At 42.9% G+C, this 26,217-nt stretch overlaps 1 protein-coding gene across 1 annotated transcript; it reads left to right on the top strand.

Moving 5' to 3' along the window:
* On the top strand, nt 1–26,217 carry RHOA (ras homolog family member A). Its single transcript, XM_065845512.2, has 5 exons — nt 1–159; nt 18,234–18,391; nt 20,773–20,893; nt 23,821–23,951; nt 24,933–26,217. Exons 2-5 carry the CDS (start codon nt 18,236–18,238, stop codon nt 25,104–25,106), a joined length of 582 nt encoding a protein of 193 aa, XP_065701584.1. The 5' UTR covers nt 1–159; nt 18,234–18,235; the 3' UTR covers nt 25,107–26,217.

Below are 26,217 nucleotides of genomic sequence, written 5' to 3'. Positions count from 1 at the left end.
GGCGGGGCCGGGAGGGGCCGGGCTGAGGGAGCGCAGCGCCGCGTCGCGCCGGGCCGGTGAGCGCGCACGCCCCCGCCCCGCCCGTTTCCGTTCGCCGCTGCTCGAGCTCGGGCCTGTGGAGCAGGAAGCGGCGGGAGCGAGACCCAGGGCAGGCCGCAGGTACCGGGAGGGGCTCTCCGCTGCCCGGGTTGGGGGAATGCACTTCTCACCGGCTCTCCCCCTCCCCCCTTTTTTCGGCGCCACCATCGCTGCCGCCGCCGGGTGGGGCCCGCCCGCCCCCGCCGGGAACCCGCGCCGCGGCCTGCCAGCGGGGGCGGACGGGCCGGGACGGGCCTTTCGCCGCCGCGTCCGGGCGGCATCGCGCGCACAAAAGGGGAGGGCGTATGTGGCGGCACGGCCGCCCCTCCGAGAGCCCCCAAGTTTCCGGGGCCACTAACGGGGCCTTTTCCGGGCGGCGGGAGCGGGAGGCGGGGGGGCCGGGTGCGCTGGGGCGCGGCCCCGGGGGCTCCCCTGCTGGAGCCGCCCGCGCCTCGCCCGGTCCTCGGCGCCTGGGCCGCGGCGGGGACCCTGCTCCCGTCAGCTCCGCCGTGGGGTGCTGCCCCGCTCTCCTCCCCCGTCGTGGGGTGTGACACGAGTGGGTACCGGGCGGTGGGGGTGACCCGGCTGACTGGCAGCTTGTTGTGGTGACGTCACCCCGGCGCGCGGGAGGCGCCGCCACGCCGGAGCGCGGGGCCGGGGGTGAGCGGGGCCTCGGCCGCGCCTCGCGCGTGGGGCGTGCGGGGTCCGCGCGTGCCCCGCCGGCTGCGCGGGGCCGGGCCGGGCTGGGCCGATCCGGCAGCTCCTGCGGAAGCGCTTCCCGGGGCTTGGTGGCGTTTAAACTTTCAGCTGGGCCAGAAAAAGCCTTTTGGAGTAGAACTACAAACTTTTAATTTGGGTGGTTTTTTTGGTTTTGTTTTGTTGGGTTTTTTTTCTTACGGCAGCCGAAGCGGGTGCAGCCTCAGCAGGCCGAGGGCACACAGACAAGTGTGTAGCAAAGAGCACAGTTTGGAGTTGAAATGAACTGGTAGTTCATTTGGCTTCATGTGGCACAACAGCCTTACCTTAGACTGAAAATTGCCCAACTTCAAGTTATCTGCTACCTAAACCTTTTTTGCCAGGAAGCCCGTTCCTTCAGGGGCAAGAGGAGCCTTGAGACCACGTCAGTTGTGTTTGACTCTAAAATAGCACTGGAAAACTCATTTTAGAGATTCACAGAGTTAAAGTTATTAGAGAGACTCGGGGTGAAGTATTGTCCCCAGCGAAATGATGCCGTAGCTACTTTGATATCCCTTTAAGTCTGTCTCTGTGAGGTATCTGGAATGGGGGGGTTGTTTGTTTTTAGTTGCTGCCTCATATCCAGCTTTTGTTTCTCTCCCAATACAGTTTACCTGTTTGTGGCAGGGAACCCTTCACAAGCAGCCCTTCCCACACACTCTTTCTGTATGTGATGGAGGATTGGGAGAAAACTAAATCCTAAGACCTCCCCTAAGGAATGTTAGGTTCCTTGTTGCCTTTTTTTCCTCCCAGAACTTAGGCTAGGTAACAGTTCTGCTGTTTGTGTGATTTTAAGACAGTGCATATCTTCTAAAAGCAAACTTTTATAACTCTCTTTTTGTCTCAGAAATCTCAAAAATTAGTATTACTTGTCTTAAATGTTGTTTGTGGCTCAAACTATTAGATTCTCCAATGGCCTTATGGGGGATTTTTTTTTCAGTGGGGAAATATAAAGTGTCTCCCTCCCTGAAAAGATGGTTTGTGAAAATTTTTCCTTTCTGTTGAAGGCTCTTTAAATGCATCTGTGTGTGCCCTCCTTCTGCCCTGTTCTGGCCTTACCCACATCTCCAGCTACACAACACTAGCATTTCTGTTTCAAATACACAGACTAATTTTGGCTCTGATTTGGACCAAGGTTGCATGTTTTAAAAAAAAAAAAAAAGTTGCCATTAGCCTTATTTCATTTTAATTAGTTCACTGGAATGCTTTACAGCATATTCAGCATAAATGCTTGACATAAATTAATTTTAATGGGCGATTTGTATCATTTAACACTAGAATATGTGTTTGGGTTTTTTTTTTTTTAATAATTTCTCAAGACATAAATGCACCTTCACACAAGGGGCAAAAGAAATTTAGTCAGAAAGCTAAGCTGAGCAACTATTATGTTATCCCTCCTAGTTCACCAAACTTACGCTCTGGCTGAGTGCCACAGCAACTGAGCGCCAGAGGCGGGGAGTTCTCTGAGCCAGGAATTGACAGTAAAAACACCCTAAATGATCTTAACTGCCACCAGGATGCAGGACTAGTGATGGCTCTTCAGATAAGCAAATTCCAAATAAAAACAATATGATAGTTTGGAGGGGCTTGGAAATATCATTGTCTTTACTAGTTTTTAAATCGTAACTCTTGTTTTTCCTACTTTTTACACTTCATCTTTTTCCACCAATGTATTAATGTTGCCCCAAATTCTGTTGGCTTGTCCTTATGCCATCTCTGCTCTCCACTCAGCCCTAGAAATTTCCGACCTTGACTACTACCTTCTCACTAAGCCGATGGATCTTCTCATTCAGTCTCTCTGTAACATTTTATTTCCTGCTGCTCTGATATCGTTAGGTTCTTTCCAAGCTTCTACTCAGACACTTTTACACTGAATTCTAATCTATCTTCCATGTTATTCCACATCCTTTCAAGCTCTCATGTACTGCTCTGTTCTCTTACAGCTTGTCTTCAAATGCAGTTCAGCTAATGGGGAGGAAAAGTTTAATCAGTAAGCGTGAGGAAGTATGTTGATAAAGGCAAGCCACCATGCCCTTTAAATCTTAAACTGATTCATGATGAGTCTGTCCTAGTAGACAAGTAATAAGGGTGAAACCCCGTAATACAGAACAGTGCTGCGTGAAATAAATGCACCTGATGGCAGCTCCCCTTCTGTCCCAGAGATACAGCTGTGCATACGTGCACACCTGGATGCACCATGAAAATGCTCTGCTGCTTGTGTATTGGTGGGATTCCTCTCCTGCCACATGGGATGTTATAAATAGCTAGGCAGCTGAGTAGCAAGCAGTAGTTGCCTGTTACTTCTGGGATCATCTTAAAAATAAGCACAAATATCCCCAAAGACTGTCTTCAGTATGCTCGTTAAGTTATCATTGCATTAAGCCATTTTACACCACTGTTGGGTGTCCGGGTGCCTTCTAGCCTTGATATGATCTCTGTTCTCACCTCATTCTGATCTGTAAGCAAAAGCATAATTGGGGTTGGTAGAGCAGCTCTGATGTGTCAGGACATCCTCTCTTCTGTCCTTTTCCTATTACGATGTTTTCACTTGAGAAGGGCACTTTAGACAGTAAAAGAACTAAGATATCCATAAGCAACCTTTTGGTTACAATCTTTGCTGTCCACTGTTGCATACACACAACTAACAGCAAGTCCTTCCTAAGTGAATCACCTAATTAAACTAATCAGAACAAGGTTCACTGTCCTCTGACCGGTCTTCATGGCCAAGGTCCCTGGTAGAAGGAATGGATGGAGAGTCACTAGTATACCAAGCAAAACTGGGCTCTATGTCCACGGGCTTTTTTTCCTCAAACTCTGACAGTTTGGGGGTTTTTGTTTGTTGTTTTGTTGTTGTTTTTAATCAGAAAAAGGGCTTAATCCAGTGTCTTTGCTCAGTTAATTAGCAGTGCTTTGCAACAATAAATAGTTCTGTCTCCCCTGACGGTGTACTGACTGATTGAACTGTCGCATTTGGAGCAGATCACTAGGTGTGGATGTATACAAAATCATTCCTCATCCTCACAGCTTTAAAGAAGGTTGTCTTTGCCTGCATCACAAGTTTGAAAAAACTCACAGCTCTCCAAGAACAGTTACCTCTGTTTGCATTCTTCACTAATGTTTCTTTTTTCTTATATTCTACACCTGGAGGCTCTTTGTTCTTCACCTTCACCCTCTGTTCAGTTGAAGTTGTGCGAGATAAGAAGGTCCTCTTACAATAGGATCTTGACTTGGTCCTGACAAAGTGAATTGGCTGGTTTTTTTGAACCTCAGTCCAAAAGCTGTTTGGAAAGGCTGGGTTCCATGTAAACCACAGCAGAACTAGGCTTCTGTGCTTGAAATTGAAAATGTTGTTGGGAAGATTTTAAATTATACTGTGGAATGTTGACAGATGAGAATGAGCATGTCGTTTGGGATAAAGAAAGTATTAGAAATAAGAGCACAGCCTTCAGAAAGTTCAAGTCATGAAGTTGACCAGAAAAGTAAATAGGAACGTGAACTCTAGCAAGTCAAATGAAAAATATAAGGAACTGCCAGAAAGGCTCTGAGCAGCATCATACTAATAGCAAAAAAAAATTCTTTTCCAAGCAGGAAGGTTGTTGGAGTCTAGAGGACCAATAGACAATGAAGAAGGGAAAGAAATATTTGATGATGAAGCCATCAGTAGAAAGTTAAATGACTTATGTGCATTCCTGTTTACTGTGGAGGAGTCCAAAGAGGTTCCTATGCCAGAAATTCTCTTTATAGGGAACAGGACTCATTGGACAATCTGTCTCTGCTTGAAGTGTCAGCAAATAAGTTTTTAGAGCAAAATGATAAATATAGTTGCAAAATGCCAAGGCCAGATGGTGCTTGCCGAAGTGTTCCAAAGGAAGCTCGGGGATGAAATGACTGAATTATTAATTATGCTGTGTAACTTTTTGCTTAATACCTTGAAGCCAGAGAAGTAGAAGATGGCTTGCAAGGCAGCAGTTCAGCAGGATATTACAGAGTTCAGTGCCCTTCTTAAAAACAAATTTAAAAAAAAAAGGAAAGTAAACAGATGGACCAACAATTTAAGGTGGGAGAAAGTCAACATGGCTTTTGCGAAGGAAACAGTGCTGATTAAATCTTCTGAAGTTTTTGAATGACTTGGCAAGCACAGAAAAGGGAAGTTTGGGACAAGAGAAGAATAGGGATCTGTGCTGCACCTCTGCTGTTCAGTGTACTCACAAATGGTCTGGTGAGAAAGGTGTTGAGTAGTAAGGGAAGAAAAGACAAGGGCTGACTGGGGAGAATTGCATCTTAGCCTTCTGAGACCGAATCACAGGCAGTGAAATGTTGAAGGAAATTTGTCCCAAATAAATACGGGGCGGGAGGGGTGTATCTTAGTTTTTTTTTTATACAATGATGGGGTAAAAGTTAATTATTGCCACTTAGGAGGAATAGCTTGTCATAATTCTGTGAAAATGTGAATTTAATGTTCAACAGTGATCATATGAGCACAGGTGAGGAGCTTTGGGGAAAGGAATAAAGAAGAAAACAGAGGATAGCATCATGGCTTTCAGTTCTTAGCACGCTGATTGCCATGGGTTTGTGTGAAGGAAGATGGATTTTAAGATACAGTGCAACTGGAAAAGCAAAGAAAAGGCTGAGAAGAATGATCAGGGGTAAGGAATGAATTCCATACAAGGGATGCTTAAAAAGATTTGAACCCTCCATTTTGGCAAAGACATGACTGAGCCCAGTCTGGTCTAGATCAACACCAGTGGTGCCTCTCCTGCAGTCTGTACAGATACCGCAGACTGCGTTTGAATGAAAATGGTGTACATGACTTCAGAATCCAATAGGTGAAATCACAGGAGAAAATGCTATCAAACTGGCTGTTGAGCACAAAGAGAAAAAAACTTGCAGGGTTCTCAGATGACAAACACAGAGCAAAAGAAGAAGCAAATGTATTGATACCCCTGCAAGTTTACTTCTTCTTTTGCTTTGTGTTTGTCATCTGAGAACCCTGCATGTGTCAGGCAGGGTGCTGGGCTTGATGGGTGTTCGATCTCAACCAGCGCAATCTTGACAGGTGTCTTGTGGTGGGAGAAGAGGAGGAACGCAGGTCAAAGCGCCAGCTCTGGGTACAGAAAGAACTGGGTTTAGTTTCTCTTGTCCATGTGTGCTTTTGGTGCCAGCTCTGGGGCACTGGTGAGTGCCTAAAGACCATGACCTAAGCCAAGCAGAACCTGCCTTGTTCAGCACGTGGGTGCCCCACATCTTCTTTGACATGCTGGGGGTGTCTGGATGGAGAGGATTCCAAGAAATAATGTCACAAATGTCAAGTGTTTTGCAGATTGCACAGGAGTGGAAATCCACAGATCTACTATAATTACCTCAATATTAAGCCCTAATCTCATTTTGTTCAAAGTAATCTTGGGACTCGTTATTGCATAAGATAAGCGCTCTCGTAAGTCATCGTACCTACAGATAACAAGGATCTAGCCAGTAGGGGCAAAGTAACAGGAATGTGAAGTGCGTGTGGAAGGATGGCAATGGCAGCCATGGGTCCTGGGGACAAAATAAAGCTTTCTGACCCCATAGTCCCAGCTTTGCCTTCAGCCTTGAAGAGGGACTTGTCATGGTAGAGTAAGGCAGGGGAGAAGTGCTGTAATTAGACTTCTTTCCTGGGTTCTGAAATGGTATTAATTTACTAATTGTATAGAAAAAGGGAGGTGAACAGCATAGGGGTGAACTTTGCAGGTAGCTGAGAACAAAGAAAACTTGTAGTAGACCAGGAGGACCTTGCTAAGTTTGGAGTTTGCAAGACAGGATGCATTATGACAATGTTAAGACAGAGAGTTTTGCTTGCACATATTACTGTTTTAGTTTCTAGCAATTTTGGCATAAACAGGCTTAAAAAAAAAAAAAACAAAAACATTTCAGGAACCTACTTTTGTGATTTTTTTTTTCCCCAATCAAATGTTGAAAGCAAACTGAATAACCTGACTTGGAAAGGAAATGGAGGCATCTGTTTTGTTTGCACTTAAAAAAACAATGCAAGTAAGCCCTACAGATGAAATGGAAGAAAAGTAAAAACTGGAAGTAGAAATCTAAAACACAAAGTCAAAAGCATGAAGAGTAACTGGGAGAAAAAGGGAACTCAAAGAGAAACTTATGACAAAGAAATGATGAGCCTGAAGAGTTGAAATGTGTCAGAAACAGTGAAGCCTTGCTGTGTGCCCTGCCATGAACCTGGCTCATCCCCTGTGCCCTTGTCCTTGTTTTACCGACTGAACACTCAGGCCCCAGCTTTTCTCACCGCTGCTTAGGATCTTAGAGAAGGGTCTGTAGTTGTTTTCTTCCTTGGTTTTGTCTGTTCCGGATTGTCCTTTTTCCAGTTCTGCCATAGTTGTTCTTCATATGGACGCTGTGCTATAGTTTAATCATCTGTGTTGCTCTGAGTCATTTCCAGTTCCTTTGTAGCCTTTTGACATGGGGAGGATCACAACTGCACACAAGAGTCAAATGATGTAGCTTAACGATTCCTGATTTGTTCATTTTTCCTAATTCTTAATACTGGAATTTTTAGTGTGAGGTGTGATTTTTTTTTTTTTTAAATTATTATTTTTTAATAGCTCTTCAGAGTGTTGAGCTTGTATTTCGAAAGAATTAACTATATAACCCTAAAATATTGCCCTTGAGTAGCAGTGATCAGCTGCCAGTCCATCATTTCATATCAGAAGTTGAATCTGGTTTTTACCTTGTATATCACTGCACATTTATCTATTTCAAATTTTATTGCTTAGCCACAAAGCCTGTTAAGGTTCTGAAATTTATCACAGTAAACCCTTGCCTTTATTACCTGAACATCTTGGCATCACCAGTAAATTTTATTGTATTGTATTGTATTTGTCCTCGCTTTTTTGGGTCATTTATGTATGTCAAGCTGTGCAGGTTCCACTGGTGATCTTATGTGAGAGCTGAGCATTTCTTTTTCTCTGGTTTCCTATCTTGCACAAGTTATTTATCTCTACACAGGGAACTTTTCTGTAATCAGGTATTTTGATTATCTCATTAAATTGGAAAAAAAAAAAAGTAATAGAAAGGTTGAATGGTGTTGCAGGCCTAATCTGGCCAGGCTTGGTAATTGACACCTCTGTTTTGATACACATATAACTCAGCTCTGAAGACCTCTGGCCTGAGAATGGAGGGGTTCTATATAATTTTTCTTTTTCCAGGAAGTTCTTTACGTACTGCAGCAGTTTAACGAGTCTGAAAGAATGCTAATGTGCAGTAATAATAAAGAGAAGTAGGACAACCTTAATGATTATAATCCCATCAGACTAAGGTATCAATCCCAGGTACAATAATGGAATAAGTAGCAAAGCGTTCAGGAAAGAATTAAGGCAATGTCACTCAACCTGGACTGGGGGAAATAGAAACAATTAGTGTTAATTGTTTCAGTTTGGTTCTTAAGGACAGGTGTTCATCTTAGCCTTCAGCTGTCACTTGGCAGTAATTGCATGTCATTTTCAGTGAGAAACTAAGGCAATAGAAAATCAATATGGTTCATATTAAATTTAGTAGAAAGAGGACAGCTTTAAAAGGCAAGTGGAGGCTGCAGTGCATCTGTGTCTAGCGAGAACATGAAGGAGTTAGGTCTTGGGCTGTATTTCTTACCAATCACCTGGAAGAAACACAAAATATCAGCATGAGGAGGCCAAATAAACGAGAAAGGGATAAATAAAGCCCCATCAGTAATGCAGAAAATATAACTGACTGCTGGAGCAAGAAGCACAGTAGGGGATTCTCTGTTATGACCTATTAAAGTCAAGATAGTCCCTGCTTGAGTCAGTGCAAAGAGTGAAAGGTGTATGGGGAATGGCCCAGCTGCTGCTTGTTTGCACTTGAAACACAGCTCAGGGTGTGGTTCTCTGATATGGGCTGAGTGGGTCTAACAGCACACCTTTGTCAAAACAGGGGCATCTCTGGGCTGCCCTTGGGGGACGGGCTGTATGTGGTGCTGTGCTGCTGGGCTTCCAAGGTCCCTTCTGGCTGCAGCACTGTGACACCTCTATGGCTTTATTACTCCTTATGCTAGGAGCAGCCAGCTGACAGATCAGGCAGTCGCTACTGTTGAAAGTGTAAAGGTATTTAAAAAAAAAAAAAAACAAAACAAAACCAAACACCACCACCAAAAAACACTGCAACTCTGTGGTAGGATGCTTCAGTCTGGAAGGTCTGTTATGTGAGCAGCAGAAAGAGGGTGAGAGACATAAATTGTTCACTCTCATTTTGTTCTCTCATTTTGGGATTAGGAGGCAGTAAAAGAAACTTACAGGGACAATCCTGAATTTGAAGGAAGTGGCTTTATACACAATGTGTAATTAGGCTGTGGGAACTCCCTCCAACAGGATATTGTGAGTGCTGGAAGTTTACATGGGTTCAAAGGGAGTCTGGGCAAGCTCATGGAAGAGAAATCTGTTTGAGGTTACCAAATTCATGGGCACCACATCTGACCCAAGAATATCCTGAGCTGAAATGGTTGGAGACTGGAGGGCACAGAGGGGGAAGCTTCTCGTTCCTTTTTTCTGCTGTTTTTCTGTAGGAATCCACTCTCAAGCTGGTCCTGAATGCCAGGTGCTGAGGTGGAGAGACCAAAGTCCCAACCCTATATACCTATTTTTATATGTGTGTAGGCGTGTAGTGAAGGGTGGTCTGGGGGTCTTTATATGTAGGAAATATAAGTTTAGCTGCAGGAACAAGTGGGTTCCCTGGTTGGTGTCTGTGCTGGAGCTGCTTGCAGGACATAGTGCTGGGTGTAGAGGGCTGCACAGCTCACAGCTTGGGCGTTAGAACGGAAGATAGTTTGTGTGTTCCTGGGAGAGTCTGATGGTGCTGAGGTGTTATTCCTGCAAAGCATGGGCAGGTGGGCTGTACAGCGAGAATGCGCAAAGCAAAACCTTTTGCTCTTTCCTCTGCTGGTTAGAATCAAGAAAATTTATCAGAATCAAAAGGAATTTTCTTTGAGAGTCAGATAAATTGTATGTTGTCATACAAGATCTATCCTGAAGAGGAGAGCAAGGGCAAAGGCTGTAATTTGATAGGATGAATCCAGCTTTGAGGCTTCACATGATATCTCACATTAGACGTTCTGTGTCCACATGACACACAACACGGATCCAGTACTGGCTGCTGATTCAGGTTTCCTCAAAAATTTTGCATTTGGCCAGCTTTATGCTGGATGAGGTATCACCTGCCCCCTCGCAGCCATCATAGAGGCAGTATAAATCACAGACTGTGTGCGAACTGAAATGCATTGTATGCCTATGCCTATTACACACCAATGTTGTACCTCTGGATAACTCTTTATGACTGTATAAAATTCATCGGTCATTAAGGGTTCACCGGGGCTGGCACTGAACCAATGTTGTTAAGACCTAATGCAGTTAAGCTGACTCTGCTCCCGGTTCTGGTGATGTGGTACAAAGAGGCTTGAGCTGGTTATTTGTGGAGTTAGCTGACACCTGATGAGGTTTACTGGCCATGGTTGTAACATGGTTGTAGTGCTCCCAATTTAAAACTGGCTCTGGAAATGCACGGCTATGCGTGCAAAGCAGTTTTTGCGAACTAGTAAAACTTGCTGGGCTGGCGCTTGGTTAACACACAGTCTGAATAAGCTGCTGGCAGAAAGCTGAATGCTCTGCTCGCCCTGTCCGAGGACCTTCCTGAAGGACCTGTGTCCAGTATTTTAATCCTGTTGGATACTACGCCGACTTTCTGTGTTATTTTTTCAGTTGTACTTCAGTCTTACAATAGATAATTTCTGTTTCGCCATGGATTACATTTAATATGCAATGTCAGTAGCGTGCCCTGTGCTTTGCCAGTTTTGGAACTTTTTTCAAGTGTTAAATTTCATATGGTAACCCTCAAAAAAAAAAAACCAAAAAACACCAAACCCCATCAGATATATTTTTCTTAGCAACTGCTCCCGCATAGAACCATAGTTGGAAATAGGTCTATTCTGCAGTAGTGTCAAACTGCTTTATGTGCTGGATGCTGTAAGGAATATAAATATAGTTATTTCCCAAAGGCCTTGTTAGCAATGCTGTATATAATATGGCTTATCAGTTTATGAATGCATGTGTCCACAGGCAGATTTGCACAGAATTAAGGAAATGTTAATTGTTGAAATAAGCTGTGTTTACTGTCTCCTTTATAGTAGTGACTGCATTAATGTTTTTAGTGTTTGTATCCCATTGGCTTGTAATTGAGCTGTATTTGTAGCCCAACTCGGTTTCAAGTTGTATATGGTACCAAGTGAGTATGATCACTCTGGGCATGGAGTTCATCTGTCTTTACTTGCAGTGCAGCTGTACAGGTGGGTTCTATTCTGGATGCCTTTAGAAATAAGGACAATAAATAAGTGGTCACTTGCTGCATGGTTTGGTGTGTGTAGTTCTTCCAGGACTTTTTAGGAACCTATAACAGAAGCATAGGATGTATCTAATTCCTTCATGTGATTGGATCTCCTCCCTGCCCTTCTTTTTTTTTTTCTTACTGGAGTCCCATGGCTGTTTGCTACCCATTTTGCAACTTCTGCAAGAGGTGAATTAGGGTCATAGTTTCCTTTACTTCACAACTGTTGCTATTTAAGAGCATAGCCCATCCTGTGTGGGTTAGGTGGGAAAAAAAAGTAGCACATATGGGATTATGTATGCTCAAAGGAGCTGATTTAAAGTAGCATGGATAGCATTTCAACAGGAAACTGCAAAATTTCTGACATTTGTACATACTTTCACTAATGAAAAGTGTAATGGAGGGGAAAAAAAGTACAGAATATATGGTTGCTGACATTTTCCATTGGTACTTCCACGGAGGAGAAGGTTTTGAGACATTCACCTCCTGTTGGCAAATAAGCAGCTGGGAGATGTGGGAACCCTGGATTCTGCACTAGAGGAGGGTGGATTGGAGCAGTTTTGTCCTTTTGTTGTCCTCCTCCTGGCCTCTTCACCTGCACCCTCCCCATTCCCTGCTCATGGTCTTTGGACCCTTTCTCCCACCCAAATGCTCAGCATTCAGTCCCAGTTTCCTCACTATCTGTATGCAGCTGCCCTAAAAGCAGAGCTATTTGTTTTTGGGCTGATCTGCTTTCTGCTCCAAACTGTTTTGGTGGTTCTCAGTTTTTATGCCAGACTTTGCTAAACAACCAGAAGAAAACTGTGGGGAAAGCCTGTTCATCCATGTCTTCTTCATCACTGGAATCCTTGGGGAAACTCGTTCCTCATCCCACTCAAACTTGAACAGAAGTGAGCATATTTTAAGAATAAATACAGATCCTGGTGCAGAGGCAGTTCTCCCTTGTGGTAGGTAGAGGGCAGGGCTTGACTGGTCGGGATGGGGGACACTTGAAAAGCTTCATCTTCTGGTCCCTCAGCCTTGCTCTGGTTCCTCCCGCTGGCCCAGGGCAGGGGAAGTGCAGCGGTTGAGAAGAGAACCAGGCTGGGAGCGCTCAGCTGCAAACCCTGTGAGCACCGAGTGCGGATGGGGCAGCAGCAAAGCAGCCTCTACAAGGTTTCAAAACCCTCGCCAACATTTTGGTTTGAAGGACTTCAGGAAGATTAGGTGGGAGAGAATTTAAAAGATGTTTCCCCTTCAGCATCAGAAACATCGTTAATGGCCCTGCTGAACTGTTTTTTCTGAGTTCTTGCTGACATATGCAATCATCCGGATCTTTTTGGACAAAACTGTGCATTATACAAGGGATCTGCTGGTATGGCATAGCAGGCAACAGAAATTTCCTAGTAGTTGACTGGTAATTGACATTAAGTCTAGTTTGGATGCCTATGTGATGGTAAAGGGCTGTTTCTCTCACTTTATCACTTTCTCCAAGATGAGATCCAGAGTGATACAGGCAAACCTGGCATGTTTATTACCAGCTTATCCAACTTCAGAATGTCAACAGTGTGTCCTTAGTCCTCACTCGTGCTGTGTGGCCTTGGGATTTGCAGGAGAGGAGGCACTGGAAATGTTATTTGGAAAAATATGTAGCATGCTAAAAAGAAGAGGGAAATTCCATTGCAGTAAACAATATTTGGGGGGAATACATTTAAAACGTGGAAAAAAAAAATGTTTTCTCTATTTATCATTCTTCTGGAGTATTCGATAGATTCCCTTAACAAGCAAGGCTTTATGCTGCGTGAGTCTTGGAGCGTCACTGCACTTAGAAATAGCAGCCTCGTGTAACAAGGATATTAGTGTGGCAACTCTCAGCAAACAGGAGCTCCTTGTGTTGTAACCTCCTGTGATGTTATTGGGATTGAGTAAACGATGTCTAAAGCTCTTGTAATAACCATGAAAGGCCCTGGCCTAGGTTGAGGAAATGTCATAATTTAATCTCTTCCATGAGTCACTTGACTCATGTTGTGAGAGTTTCCACTTTGAATCTAGCAGACTAGCTGATTTTAAGAAACCTGTAAATGCAAAGGTGGGAGGAGTGGTTCGTTTAAGAGTAGGAAAAACTGCAGATCTGTCATCTTGCTGCAGAAGACAGCACAGATTCCTCTAGACCAGCGAATGTCCATGTACAGTCCTAAAATGACATTTGGCCCTTTGAAGGCAATGGCGAGGCTGATGTGGCGCTGGTAAAAATGCGTTTGACAGCCCTGCCCTAGAAGATCACTGCAGCCGTTCTGCTGCACTAATTGGGATAGAATATTTCTTGCTCAGTGTTCTGTGTGCATCGTCAGTGATGCTGTTCCAGCAGCTTTCTGGATTTATCGATCTCTCCCTACTCTATGCGTCGCATAAAAGGATAAATGTGTAATACTTATGTTCAGTTACAGTGAGGCAGTAGTGCCTTGTATTTGGTCTATTTGTAATATCCTCTTAGGTAGTTCATATAGTTTGGCATTTTTTTAACCTCTGAATGTAGACGCATACTTACTAGTGACAGGCTGTACTGCAGCAAATACCGACTTGCATGCAGAGTGAGTACTGTACGTCTGAGTATTTGCCAGACCTGACAATCACTTACAGCTCCCCACTGGATAGGAATGTTTTTATTTTATCTAAAAATAATTTGATAAAAGATGCTGATCTGTACACTGAATCCTCTAAATTAGGAATTTATTATCGTAGATATGCTAATGCATGGATTACAGGAGGCTGTTGCTGTGGCCAGATATCTGCTAAAATTGGAAGACCACAGATGGGGGTTTGGGACATTGTAGCACCACTAGAATGATTTCTGTACGCACAGAGGCCTCCAGCACTATGGACAAGATGAGTCTGTTGTAAGAGGAAAGCCCAGCAACAGCATTCCACCCTTGAACATCCACATGTTGAACAGAACTGAAATGTATTGTTCTGGCAGCAAGTAAGGGTTCAAACTCACCAGCAGAGAAGAAACTTCAAGTACCACAAAACCATAGAGTTCATAATCACTAATGTCCAGGAAGAAACAAGTGGCTGTGATGTTTGGTGACTTCTCAGGTTGTTGGGGGGGTCTGTCCTGTGATCAGACCTGGCATCCTGAGGCACCTCTGTCTACCCAGCATTTATAATCTGAGCTGTTTCTAAAAATCTGTTGAGGTCCATAAACAAAGGAACGTTGGCCTGTGCTACATGCCCAGGGAAATGCCTGAGGTGAGCAAAGCAAAAGTAGCTCCTAGGGCTTTGGAGACAAGTGAAAGTTCCAAGGATAGCAGTGGTGATCTTTGCATCCTGAAATGAATTGTATACAACATATTTGCTCCAACGACATTATGCAGAGGGAATTATTCAGTGGTAATGCTCTGGAAGGTGAAACTAAAGTAAAAACAGATGAGAGTGCCATAGGTCACCAAGAAAAGATAAGGTGGCTGGGGCTTTCTGTGAGCATCTTGGCAGGAGGCTCTAGAAGTTGGTGATGAGGGAAGTTGAATTACTTAGATGTTCAATGTACTGGACAGAAGGGACCGTTCAGCAGGTTTGAGATGTCCTGGTGACCATCCTGCACGTAAAAGACTGAGCAGAGGAGTCTCGGGGTGGGTGCTGAGCAGCGAGTAGGAGGCGGCTGAGCACAGGCAGCTGATGGGCACCGATCACAGAGCACTCTGCCACAGGGGGGCCAGAAAACGTCAACAGAGCTCAGGAAGGGTTCAGGCAAGGAGACTTTTCTTAGCAAAGGGATATTGAGATCAGGTAAAACTCCTGAAATAATTTTTTAGATATATAATTTTCAAGCTGTTGGGTTTTGGGGGCTTGGGGGAATGTTGTGTTGGTTTGTTTGGAGGGTTTTTTTGTTTATTTTGGTTTTGTGTTTTGGTGTTGGAGGGGGTGTTTGTTGTTTTTAGGGAAAGATTTCTAGAAATCATTACTTCAAATTATGATTTATTTTTTTTTTACAGAATTGCAATTGTCTTGTAGACTTTAGGCATAGGTATGTAGAAGCCAAAGCATAAAACGAGATCTAATGGACAAGGAACACATAAAAAAAAATCTAGAGTGACAGAAGTATTTGGAGGAAGGTAAAGACAGAGTTGATCTGATAATCCACAGAAAAAGACAGTTATCCATAGGTGATACCAGAAGGGTCACCTTCCCTGGGTACTATTGCAGGTCACACACGTGCTCAGGACAGGAGGGAGAGGAGGGAGGATCCTGAGGAAGGACACGTTATCCCTTTCCCTCATCCACCTGCATTGTCTCCAGTGGGCTTTCGTCAATGAACTAGATAATTACCTGGAAATCGTGATTATTAAGCTGGCACCTGAGAAGGGCTGAGATTAAGCTCTGCAGGACAGCACTAGAACTTGGAGGTAGAAAAGAATTCAGAGACGAGAGAAAACCATGACAGCAGAACATTCAGCTCTGTGAATAGAGAGCAACTTACTGTGTAGCAGTCCTAATGAAAAGACCTGGGAGTTGCCATGAATTAAAAGTGGAATTATCAACAATGTTGTCTTCTGGGAAGGTATGGGGGAGAAAGGTGGACACTTCCAGTATGGTGTTTGGGCAATAGTATATCCTGGAAGATCAATAAAATAATCCTTCAGCTCTAATTAATGTGGGTAAACCTCTAGGTGAAATACTGGATTCAGCTTTTGGGCTCCATGCTTTGGTAAATTTGTGCCAATTGGACTGTGTCCAGCAGGGAACAACAGGAAAGTCTAGGAAATATGATTTACAGAGAAGGCTTAAGCAAACTGGAATTGTTTGGCCTGAAGACTAAATTAAGGCACTAGGCCAACAGCACTAGGAAAAGGGAGTAATCTCTTCTCCTATGCCTATGACAAACAGGATAAACAGTAGTGGGCTTACATTGCATCAAAGAAGGTTGAGGATACATGTTGGGGGTTATTTTCTCATAGTAAATATTGTGGAGCACAGGAGTAGATGGTTTCACAGATTTTGTAGGACTCAGCAGTACAGGTTTTAAGGGTAGATTAGACAAAGCTGACAGTAGATAGAACTTGTAAGTAGTTGATCTTGACTTGGTACAGAGGACAGATGACTTTCAGTTCTGCAAATATCAAATATTACCAGTGCTAGTAACTCTTCAAAACCATCTAAAATGAATGAAAGAAAACCTTTTTAAAACTTGGATCATTTTAAACCTTCCACAGATGTAAAAATAACCCCCAGTCCCTAATGTAAATAACTTTAATGTGTGAACATATATATTTACAAGGTGAAAGAAGCTCATTTTAGAGATAGATTTGGATTACTTGAGCAGTTGTGTCTGACAAACCTCTGTGGACCCTTGAGCCCTTCCTGCTTGATGTACTGAAATGGTCCTTCTCTGTCTGCACCTGGAGCAGAAGTACAGAACCTCTGTAACACCCACTGCTGCTTCACCACCTAATAGTGCTAAAGATTGCTTTTAGATGGTTAGCTTTGCCTTTTTACTTAGACAAGAAAAGAGGTGGAAAGGAGAAAACATTTTTGCAATGTCTTTTAATTCTCTTCTGTGCTTCTTTGAACCCTTTTGCCCTTGCCTTGTCAGCAGCCCTAGTCGTCCTCACAGAGCTTTGTACTGGGATTGTCATGGAAAGAGTTAACTCACAAGGGTGCTCCCCCTGTGCTGTTTTGGTCATGCAATGGGAGGTATTATGGTGGCGTTGCTATTTTCTCCATTTCCAGGAAGCTCCATGGGATGACTAAGCAGCTTCCCCTGGAAACGCCTTCGTGTTATAGAGAAGAAAGTAGTTACGGGTCTGTCCTCATTCCAGTCCTTGCAACCAGATCCCTCCCTAAATCTCTGGCTCGTTCCTGCAATGGCTGCAAGTAAATGCCCAGGGAAAAGAAATAAGAGAGCAGGCGCATTTGTAGTGCTTTCCAGAGTACTCTCACAGCCTCAAAGTGCTTTTACTGTGGGGATTTCCTAAGGCAGGTGTGGTTTCTGCATTCTTTAATTCACGCAGGCAGCTTCTTCCATGTACTTGCCCAGTCTCCTTTAGGCCTGTATAAATGTATTGTGTCCACAACATCCTCTTGTTCCTAAGGCTCCTTGCCTTGAACCTCATTTACTTGAATCATTTTCTACTGTCTTTGTATCCCCCACCTCACATCATTTGTGGGAAGCGTTGATGAAGAATCAATCTCTATATATACTATTTGGGTTCACTTGTGACTTTGTAGAAATTTGCAAAATAAATCCAACGCAATCATCTTGTTCAATCCCACCCTGACTCTAGGCTTTTATTAAACCTTTTCAAGCTTTTGTAACATCTTTTTGAGGTCAAAGCTGCATGTGAGCAAGCCATGAATTTGTATAGTCCTGGTACAAATCAATATGTTGAACAGCACAGGTCTGTGGAGCATCAGGGTGGTATCTCCCTCTCTGTCCCCCTTTGCTTACTGTAAGCTGATAGCAGGCAAAATAACCTGATAACAGCAATGTCCAGGAAAGCGGGGTGCGTACTTCCAAAACCCTTCGCAGTGTGGTGGCCGTGATCCGAGGAACAGGCTGGTTGCCTTGAGTTCCTTCCATGGGTGCTCTGATGAGGCAGCAGCTCCTCAGCTTATGACACTTTGTCTTTAAGACAATTCAGCATGACAGGAAAACATTACTACCCTTGAACTGAAACATCTCGTATTTGATTACCTGAAAGACACTTTTCAGAAGGTGCTCTAGGGCAGCGCTGCTTGCTCACTCGCAGTCTCTAGGCATTCCCATCTGAACCTTTAGAATGCATAAGGAAATGCCAAACCAGGCTGGGCTCCTCTCCTTTCTGTTTTTTTTGTACACAGTAGCTCAGTGGTGTGTTGACAAGTTCTGGAAAATGTTTTTCTCAAAAAGAATGGGAATTTCAACTTGTGTGATTCCAAATACCTGTCTGTGCCTCTAATGGACATGTAGGCTCAATTTAAAAGTTCTTATTAACTGGAAACTTAGTGGCTGTTAATTATTAGCATCTCAGTTAAAAGCTGCAGTGGAAGAATTAATAAGTCATTGTTTTGTTTTTCAGCTATGGCAGCCATTCGAAAAAAACTGGTTATAGTGGGTGATGGTGCCTGTGGAAAGACCTGTCTGCTGATTGTATTTAGCAAAGACCAGTTCCCTGAAGTGTATGTTCCCACCGTCTTTGAAAATTATGTAGCAGATATTGAAGTGGATGGAAAGCAGGTATGTGTACATTTCTGTAACAGTCAAAATGAATTTGCATTTATTCAGAGTAGCATGGAGATCTCTACGCTTCTTCACTAAGTGATTAGTACACATGCTTAGTGCTTATGTTGTAAATATATTTCTAAGTATTAAGCATTTTCCTGCGGAAGAAATATTAGCCTTGCTAGGACCTGCTCATATCCAGTGTCTGTTTAACATCCTATTTCTAACCTTACACACGTTGAAATGCTAAAGCAGCCAAGCATGCCCACAGCTCCCTGAGCTTTATTCATAGTTTATACTTCAGTAAATCATTAAAATATCTCATTTTAGTTAAAAATATTTTGCAAATCAGTTTTCAATCTGTGTGACCCCACCTCCTTTTGTTTGTCAAACCAGCGAGCACGCTGGACCCCTGCTCCAAGGGGCGGTTTTCGGCAGGCTGTTCTCTGAACACTGGATGGATTGCCTTCTGCATTTATGTCACACAACGTAATAGGTGACGTGTAGAAATTGTCACTTTTTGGGATACTTTGGGAGCACAGAAAGCAGAAAACTCGTGCCTTGAAAACTCAGCTATTTGAGCTTGCTGCCTCACCCCTTGCTGCGACATGTGCCTTCGCGCTGGTTCAGTTGCAGCCAGAACATCTTTCAGTCAGTTCTAGTTCAGATGCAACAGCAGATTGATTGAAACTGTTCAGTTTTGATCCTGATTTGAACAAAAACTTTTTGAGCTGGTTTTGAGCTTTATGTTAAATTTTATTTTCTACTGTTACAGGCATGGGTTATTTGTGGGTTTAGTCATGGTAGTTCATGCTGTTTGAGTCTAAAAAGATCTTTTGTCTCCCTTATATGAATGGGTTAAAAAAAAAAAAAAGGCTTTTAGATTAACAGTGGAACATATTTTCCCCCCAGGTGATAGTTTCTGCAATTTCTATATTGTATCTTAGACTCTAAGGACTATTGTTTAAAATATGCATGGTATCAATTTCCCTCTCTTATTATCTAGTCAAACTTATCATTCCCTTCTGCCTAAATCTCTGCATCTCTAAATGGGTTGAACAGAGTTGTGCCCTATCAGCTACATGCAGCTGGCATCTAAATGAAAATTATATGAGCAGCTTGAGCAATGCATTTTCTGTTGTGGAAATAAAAGGTGCATTTTTTTGTAACTAGATGACATACCTTATCTAAGCACTTTGTCTTCTGAAGACTTGGTTACAAAAGTTGATAGGAGAGCAGTGCTTCAGACTGTTCTGTTTGACAGCCATTTCCCTCTGTCATCCCAGAACAGCATTGCCAGAAATGTTCAGAAGCCTCGTGAAGACAAAACGGTGATGGTACAAGATGCAGTTTTTTAGATAGAGGCACAGGAGCTGATTTCAATGCCCAGACATCTCTGTACAAAGTATGAACATTTGCTACAGAATTCGCATTTGCAAATGAGAATGCAGAAGCAACTCTGAGAAGTATTTCTCACCGAAATACATAATTTTTTTTAATATGCATGGAGCTAAGGTTTTGTACCTTTGCAATATAACCAGACAGTTGCATCGCACATTCACATCTGGGTTCCAGTTCTGCCTGCCTGTCTTTATCTGAGCTGCTGTTGACTTTTTTCCCTGAAATTTTTGAACATAAGAGCTTAAGAAGGAACCCATGCTGTTGCAAAGGCAGATGCATCAGAGAACCTCAAGCAAGAATATACCTTAGGAGCTTGATTATAGTTTTAGTATTTCCTAGTTTAAACATTGGCTATTCCTTCTACAGTTCTAAACAATCCTACTAGGGTGTTCTCCCCTAGCTCCACTCGAAGTAGAAATATTGAGAACATTAGCTGCTTTACTCAGTTCTCAGTAAGAAGCTGCTTTACACACATCAGGTTTGTTTCAAAGCAAATTGCAAGTGTAAATTTCTGCTGTGATGGAGTTTCAATGAACTTGTGCACAAGTAAGTACAATCTTGACATTTCTTAATCACTACAGGTTCCAGATGTAAACCAGTTGAAAACATGCATAATCCTAAAAACCATATACTTAGAGTCCATTTTCACTGAAAACGGGCATTTCTTGAATGCTTATCAGAGAAATTCCCAGCCCTTTGGAGCCAGTTCCCTTTGATTTTTCTGTCTTGCTTTTCTGCTGGTAGTTTTTATGTCCTTTCAGAGAACTGACACTGGCCATGGGTATAAATAAAAGCCTCATAAGGTGCAATAAATTGGGGGTTTTTTTCAGTTAGAGCACGTAAAGTTTCTGATAGTTTTCCTGTCAAAGTGGTTTGTTCTGTAGTCTCCTCCTTTTGAGTGCTGTTGACTGAAATATTTTACCCACTTCTCTTGGGTTACTAGCTTCACAACTTCCCTGGTGATCTGGCTAACTGCCTTGATCTTTCTTCTGCAGGTTGAGTTGGCTTTGTGGGATACAGCAGGACAAGAAGACTACGATCGACTTAGACCGCTTTCTTATCCAGATACTGATGTTATACTTATGTGTTTTTCAATTGATAGCCCTGATAGTTTAGGTAAGCAGAGCGTTAACTGAATTGTAATTATGTGTTGCTGTATTATCATTTGAAATTGTGCTGTAAAATATATTTTTGGGTGCTGTAATGGCTGCCAGCATTCTGAGTTTCAAAATTCACACCCCAAGCCAGAAGGCTCTGGCTGCGCTCTGCTGTGTCTGGGAGCCCTGCAAGTACATCAGGTGTGCACTGAGTGCCATGGCCCACCCAAGGCTGGATTTTGTTTTACTTTTGGGGGTTTTTTAATGCCTCCTTGGAAACTGCAGGTTCTTGTACACTCAAGACTGCACTATATGCAGGAAAACAGAATAACTTCCTTTCTATGTAAAAGGGAAAGCTCACTTTCACTAGTTTTTTCATCCCTTTCACCACCCTCACCCCTTCCTTTTATTCAAGATAAATCAGCTTGAAACACTCTGAGCTATTAATCCCAAATGGCCTGGGGTTTGTTGCTCTGTGTCTGGTGGGTGGGGAACATGAGCTAGAACCACGCTGACAGGGTTTGCACTCAAGGGGGGTGGCTGTCTCACTGCTGGAAATCAGAGGCTGGAGATTTAGACACTCCTAGTCTGCTTTCCAGTGACTGACATCTGCTTATGACAGAGAAAATAGAATAAGAGTTGCCTTATTTATGGTTTCTGAGCTCCAAAACCATGCGTTTCAAAACTCTGTACATTAGATGGCTACTTCTTCTGTGTGGACTCCAAGACCAAAATCTTCACTGATTGATTTATAAATCAGTTGCATAGATATCAATGTATTTGGTCTTACAAAGACGTTTTTGAAGAAAGCAAGGAACCGGAGATAGATAGATATACTCTTATTTCTAAGACTCAGCATCTCTGGAACTTTGATTTCTGTCCCTTTAAAATGACGATTACTCCATCCATCCCATGTAGTATCCTGAACAAATACCTTGTGGTAGCACTTCCAAACAAGTGAATTTCTGTAAAAATTCCTGTGTCTACTTCTCACTGGTGGGATTTGTTCACTAGTGGATTTTGTGAGGTTTCTCATTCATATGGAGATAATATTAAGGTAGATCTTTAGGCACATCAATTCTGTATGTGTGCATGGCCAGCTGTACCCTAACAACAGTTTCTGTACAGTGACTGGCTGGTACTTTTTTGTAACTGGTCGATGTTACATCCATTGCATTGGCAGCCAGGAAGAGTGAGAGACCCTTCTGCTTTGTTAATGACAGGTGTCAAATTATTTTAACTGGTGCTCATAGATGGGATACCAATTCTCTCTGAAATGTATTAAACCACCGAATCCTTTGGAGTTTTCTACTGCCAGGGTGGTCACGGTCACTTCTTTGTCTTTAGAGAGGCTTTTTTACCATACCTCTGATCTATCTTATGAATAAACCCTGCCTCCCAGAGTTGTGTCTTAGGAAGAAACAAAAATGAGACAAAAAGGATCCAGGGAGCACAGAAATGCAATTAATGGAATTATTAGTCCCGAATGCAGCTGCAACAGTTGAAAAATACCATTCCTGGTGCAATTCACAGAAGGCTTGCATAAGTGAGCAAACAAAATATTCCCTAAGAATATTGTGGCGTTAGTCTGGCTGGGATAATGATCAATAGCTGCTCAGTCTCATTGCCCACCTTGCCTGCGAAGGGCAGCAGCCACTGAATGGGCCATTGGATGTGGAAGTCTTTCTAGGAAAAACAGTGCCAGCTTGACATCTGGGAAATCCTGATCTCTGTCTTCATCGCTTCCACCTGATCCTGTGTTTAGAGACACCCGTCATTGCCTTCGCGTCTCTGCGGAACAGCGTGAGGCTCAGCCGGTGGCGGTGCGGCCGTCCTGGCTGTTCACAGCCATGTCGCAGCTTTGAGCCGGGCTCACCGTGCTGCTCCCCCTGGCAGCTCCGCAGCCCCGGAACCAGATGGGTCACTGAACCCTGGAGACAAGGGCTTAATTAAGTCTGGGTTTGGCTATTTTTTACTCCCTGCCTGCTCCCCAGTACCAGGGTGCTGAATGCCCGAGCGCTCCAGACGCAGCCACAGAACTGCTGTTTTGACTAGTGCAAAAACTGGCTTCAAAATGCTTGCCTAAGTTGTTGTTTCAAGTAAGAAAACAATGCCAGCTAATGTCTCTTCAAAAGCAGAATGGAATTTTGTGAAGAAAAGCGGTAATGTAGCCTGCAGGTACATCCACTGCTGAATCTCAGGTGTCTTGAGAGCTGCTGAAGGCAAAGCCAAATGTTTTGGTCTCTTCAGCACTTCCTGCTATATAGAATTTATCAAGGTTTTGCTTTCAAAAGCCCTCAAGTCTTCCATGTGCAGCTTCATTAAAAGGGAATTAATTCATCTAGGGAATTAATTTTAGAAGCTAAAAATTTTCTTGTGTACAAGCGTGGATTCATTTGCTGCAGATAGGGGAAATGGCAAATCTGCAAGAGGCTTACACAAAGTCTTTGTTTCTGTGCATCTGTAATTAGTGTGTAGAAGAGCATTTCCACTGCAGTTAATAGGAGAGTTCGGAGTAGTTGTTGGATGTTGCTTTTTATAAGGGAGAAGTGATGTAAAAACTTGCGCTTCAGGGTTACGCTTCAGGGTTGTGCCCATCTTCAGTTTCCAGAGAGAAATAAAATGTTTCTCGAGGCCAAATATTCTGTAACGCTCTACTTCAGAATTCCGCATACTGTTCTTATGCTGACCCTAGTCAAGTAGCTACTGAGAGATGTAGAGAAGCCAAGAGTTTAGGCGTCCTTCAGCCTTAAAATCACCATAGGCAGGCTTGACTTTTTTGGTAATACCAGAACAGGTCTATTTGCTTTCTAATTAAAATTAGAAAAAAGGCATCGGTGTGGATTAGCTGGTTAAAACCACTCAGACAGCAGGGAAAAGCTTTAAAATAAAACTCTCCCCAGAAGTGGGTTTTGGTACAGTCACAATTATTGATTTTTTTTCCAGAAAACATCCCAGAGAAGTGGACCCCGGAGGTGAAGCATTTCTGCCCCAATGTGCCTATCATCTTGGTAGGAAACAAGAAGGACCTGAGGAATGACGAGCACACAAGACGAGAGCTGGCCAAAATGAAGCAGGCAGGTTCCTTTCTGGTAGTCGCACAATAAATGAACAAAGTGTGTAGTGATTGTAGAGCATTAAATGAGTTGCTGCAGCTGCCAGCTTCCTACAAGCTACATAATGAACACTTACCCGTGACAGAAACCAGAAAGTATATGTTACCTTTAATCAACTTTCTTTTTTCATATTTGGAGATGTAATTTTTAGAAAAAGGCACTTTCAACAATGAAAATGGCTTTATGGGGTTACTAGCAGTCAGCTGCTCTCCATGCAGGAGAGCCAGATCCTTGGGGTAGAAAGGAATCCAGTAACAGCCATCAACACATCAAGTGCACGCACACTTGCGTTGTTCTTTATTCTGTATATTCAGGATATGAAATGAAACCATTTAATAGGTGAATGTTTTGAGGTAATAACCACAGGTGCTGCAGCTTGTTCCTGAGCCTATCACTAGGTTTCATTTTCCAATTGTGTTTGAAACCCCCTGCTTGGGTATGAAACTGCAAATACTCTGCTCTGTCCTGGAATTATTTTTCCTGTTGCATAATATTTGTTTTTAAACAAGGACTTGAGGCATTAGTTTTGGGATTTTTTTCATAGGCTTTTGTTACAATTGTGGCAAAGAGTTGCATAAATGTTTCCTCAGAAATAAACAATTTGCTCAAGTTTCAGAGAGTCTTGCAACCTTCAAGCTCAGAGGCGTTAGAAAACCAACCGTGCCCTCAAGCTTTGGCGCAGCACGCAAATCTGCGTCCTGTCCATGTAATCCAGTGCGTGCTGCACCTGGAGAGAATAAGCAAATTTCATTTTAAACCTGCTGTTATTATTTACAAGATCACTCTCAAGGGAGCAATTAATTATTAACTAACCAATTAATTACATGCATTTAATCCAGAAATTCCTTTGCCTTGGTTGGGAAGCTGGGTGGGAGGGGGAAGACTGGTGTGCGTTGCTGTGGCTTTGGATCGCTCTCACCTGTGGCTTTTGTGCTGTTGCAGGAGCCTGTCAAACCCGAAGAAGGAAGAGATATGGCAAACCGCATTGGTGCATTTGGGTATATGGAGTGTTCGGCAAAGACCAAAGACGGTGTGAGGGAGGTTTTTGAAATGGCCACTAGAGCTGCTTTGCAAGCCCGGCGTGGCAAGAAAAAGTCTGGGTGCCTTCTCTTATAAAGTGTGGCCGGAGGAAGATGGCCAAAGCAGCACCCTGCACTTGAGTAATTTTGAAGTGCTGTTTATTAATCTTAGTGTATGATTACTGGCCTTTTTCATTATCTATAATTTACTTAAGAGATTTAAAAATCGAGTCATCTTGCTACCAGTATTTAGAAGCCAACCATGATTTTTATAACAATCTGCATCAAATTCATCTGTGCACCCAAGGTTAACCTCAACATTCCTCTAACAAACCTTTTCTGCACTCACAGGATATGCCAGGCGCTAATTGAAGACAATTCTCTATCTTGTTTGTTCTCTCTAGAAAGAGAAAAAGCTGTCAACAGAGGATTGCTCTGTAACTACTTTATAACTAACGTCCTATTCTAATTGAGTACAACAGTTACATAGCTGTATGTGGAATCAAGTGTAGCTTCAGTGCTATCACATTTAGGAAGATCTGATTTTCATGGCTCAGTGGTGTAAAACATTAGTTTGAAAATGTGATCACTCTGAAATGACCAAGTCCCATTCAGCTAAGGAAAAGTGAGGGTTCTGTGGTTTCATGTTAGTTACCTTTTAGTTACTGTGTAATTAGTGCCAGTTTAAATGTATGTTACCAAAAATAAATCTATTTACCCCAGCTTAGATGTAGTATTTTTTGTATAATTGGATTTCCTAATACTGTTACTTGTAACCTCTGCGTTAAGGTGTTCTGGGTTTTTTAAGAAACTGTATTTGAAAATAAAGTCCGATGGAAAGCAGCTGATCCTCTTCCCCTGTTCATTTGTAAGTGTCTGACCCATTTGAATTATTTGAGTGGTCTGCACACCCAGGAAGTTTTTCCATGATGTGCCGTAAGGATGAGAAAAGACAGCCCGCTCACACTCAAAGCTTCTGAACTGTTCAGTTGCCTTAAGTTCATTGCTGGACCCAGTTTCAAAACAAAAGCAAAAAAACAACAAACAACAACAACAACAACAAACTTTTTGTGTAAGTTTGGTTACCATGTAGTGATCAGACTCCTGACCTGTGAACTTCTTGCTGTTCTGCAGCCAACTAAACTCTTTCTGTATTTTCATTTTTCCAACGACTAATAGAATAAAGGCAGTTTTCTAAGCTCCCTGTA

The sequence above is a fragment of the Patagioenas fasciata genome, chromosome 10 (assembly GCF_037038585.1).
Source record: "Patagioenas fasciata isolate bPatFas1 chromosome 10, bPatFas1.hap1, whole genome shotgun sequence".
Taxonomy (NCBI): Eukaryota; Metazoa; Chordata; class Aves; order Columbiformes; family Columbidae; genus Patagioenas; species Patagioenas fasciata.
This window is presented reverse-complemented; position numbering and strand designations above follow the sequence as displayed.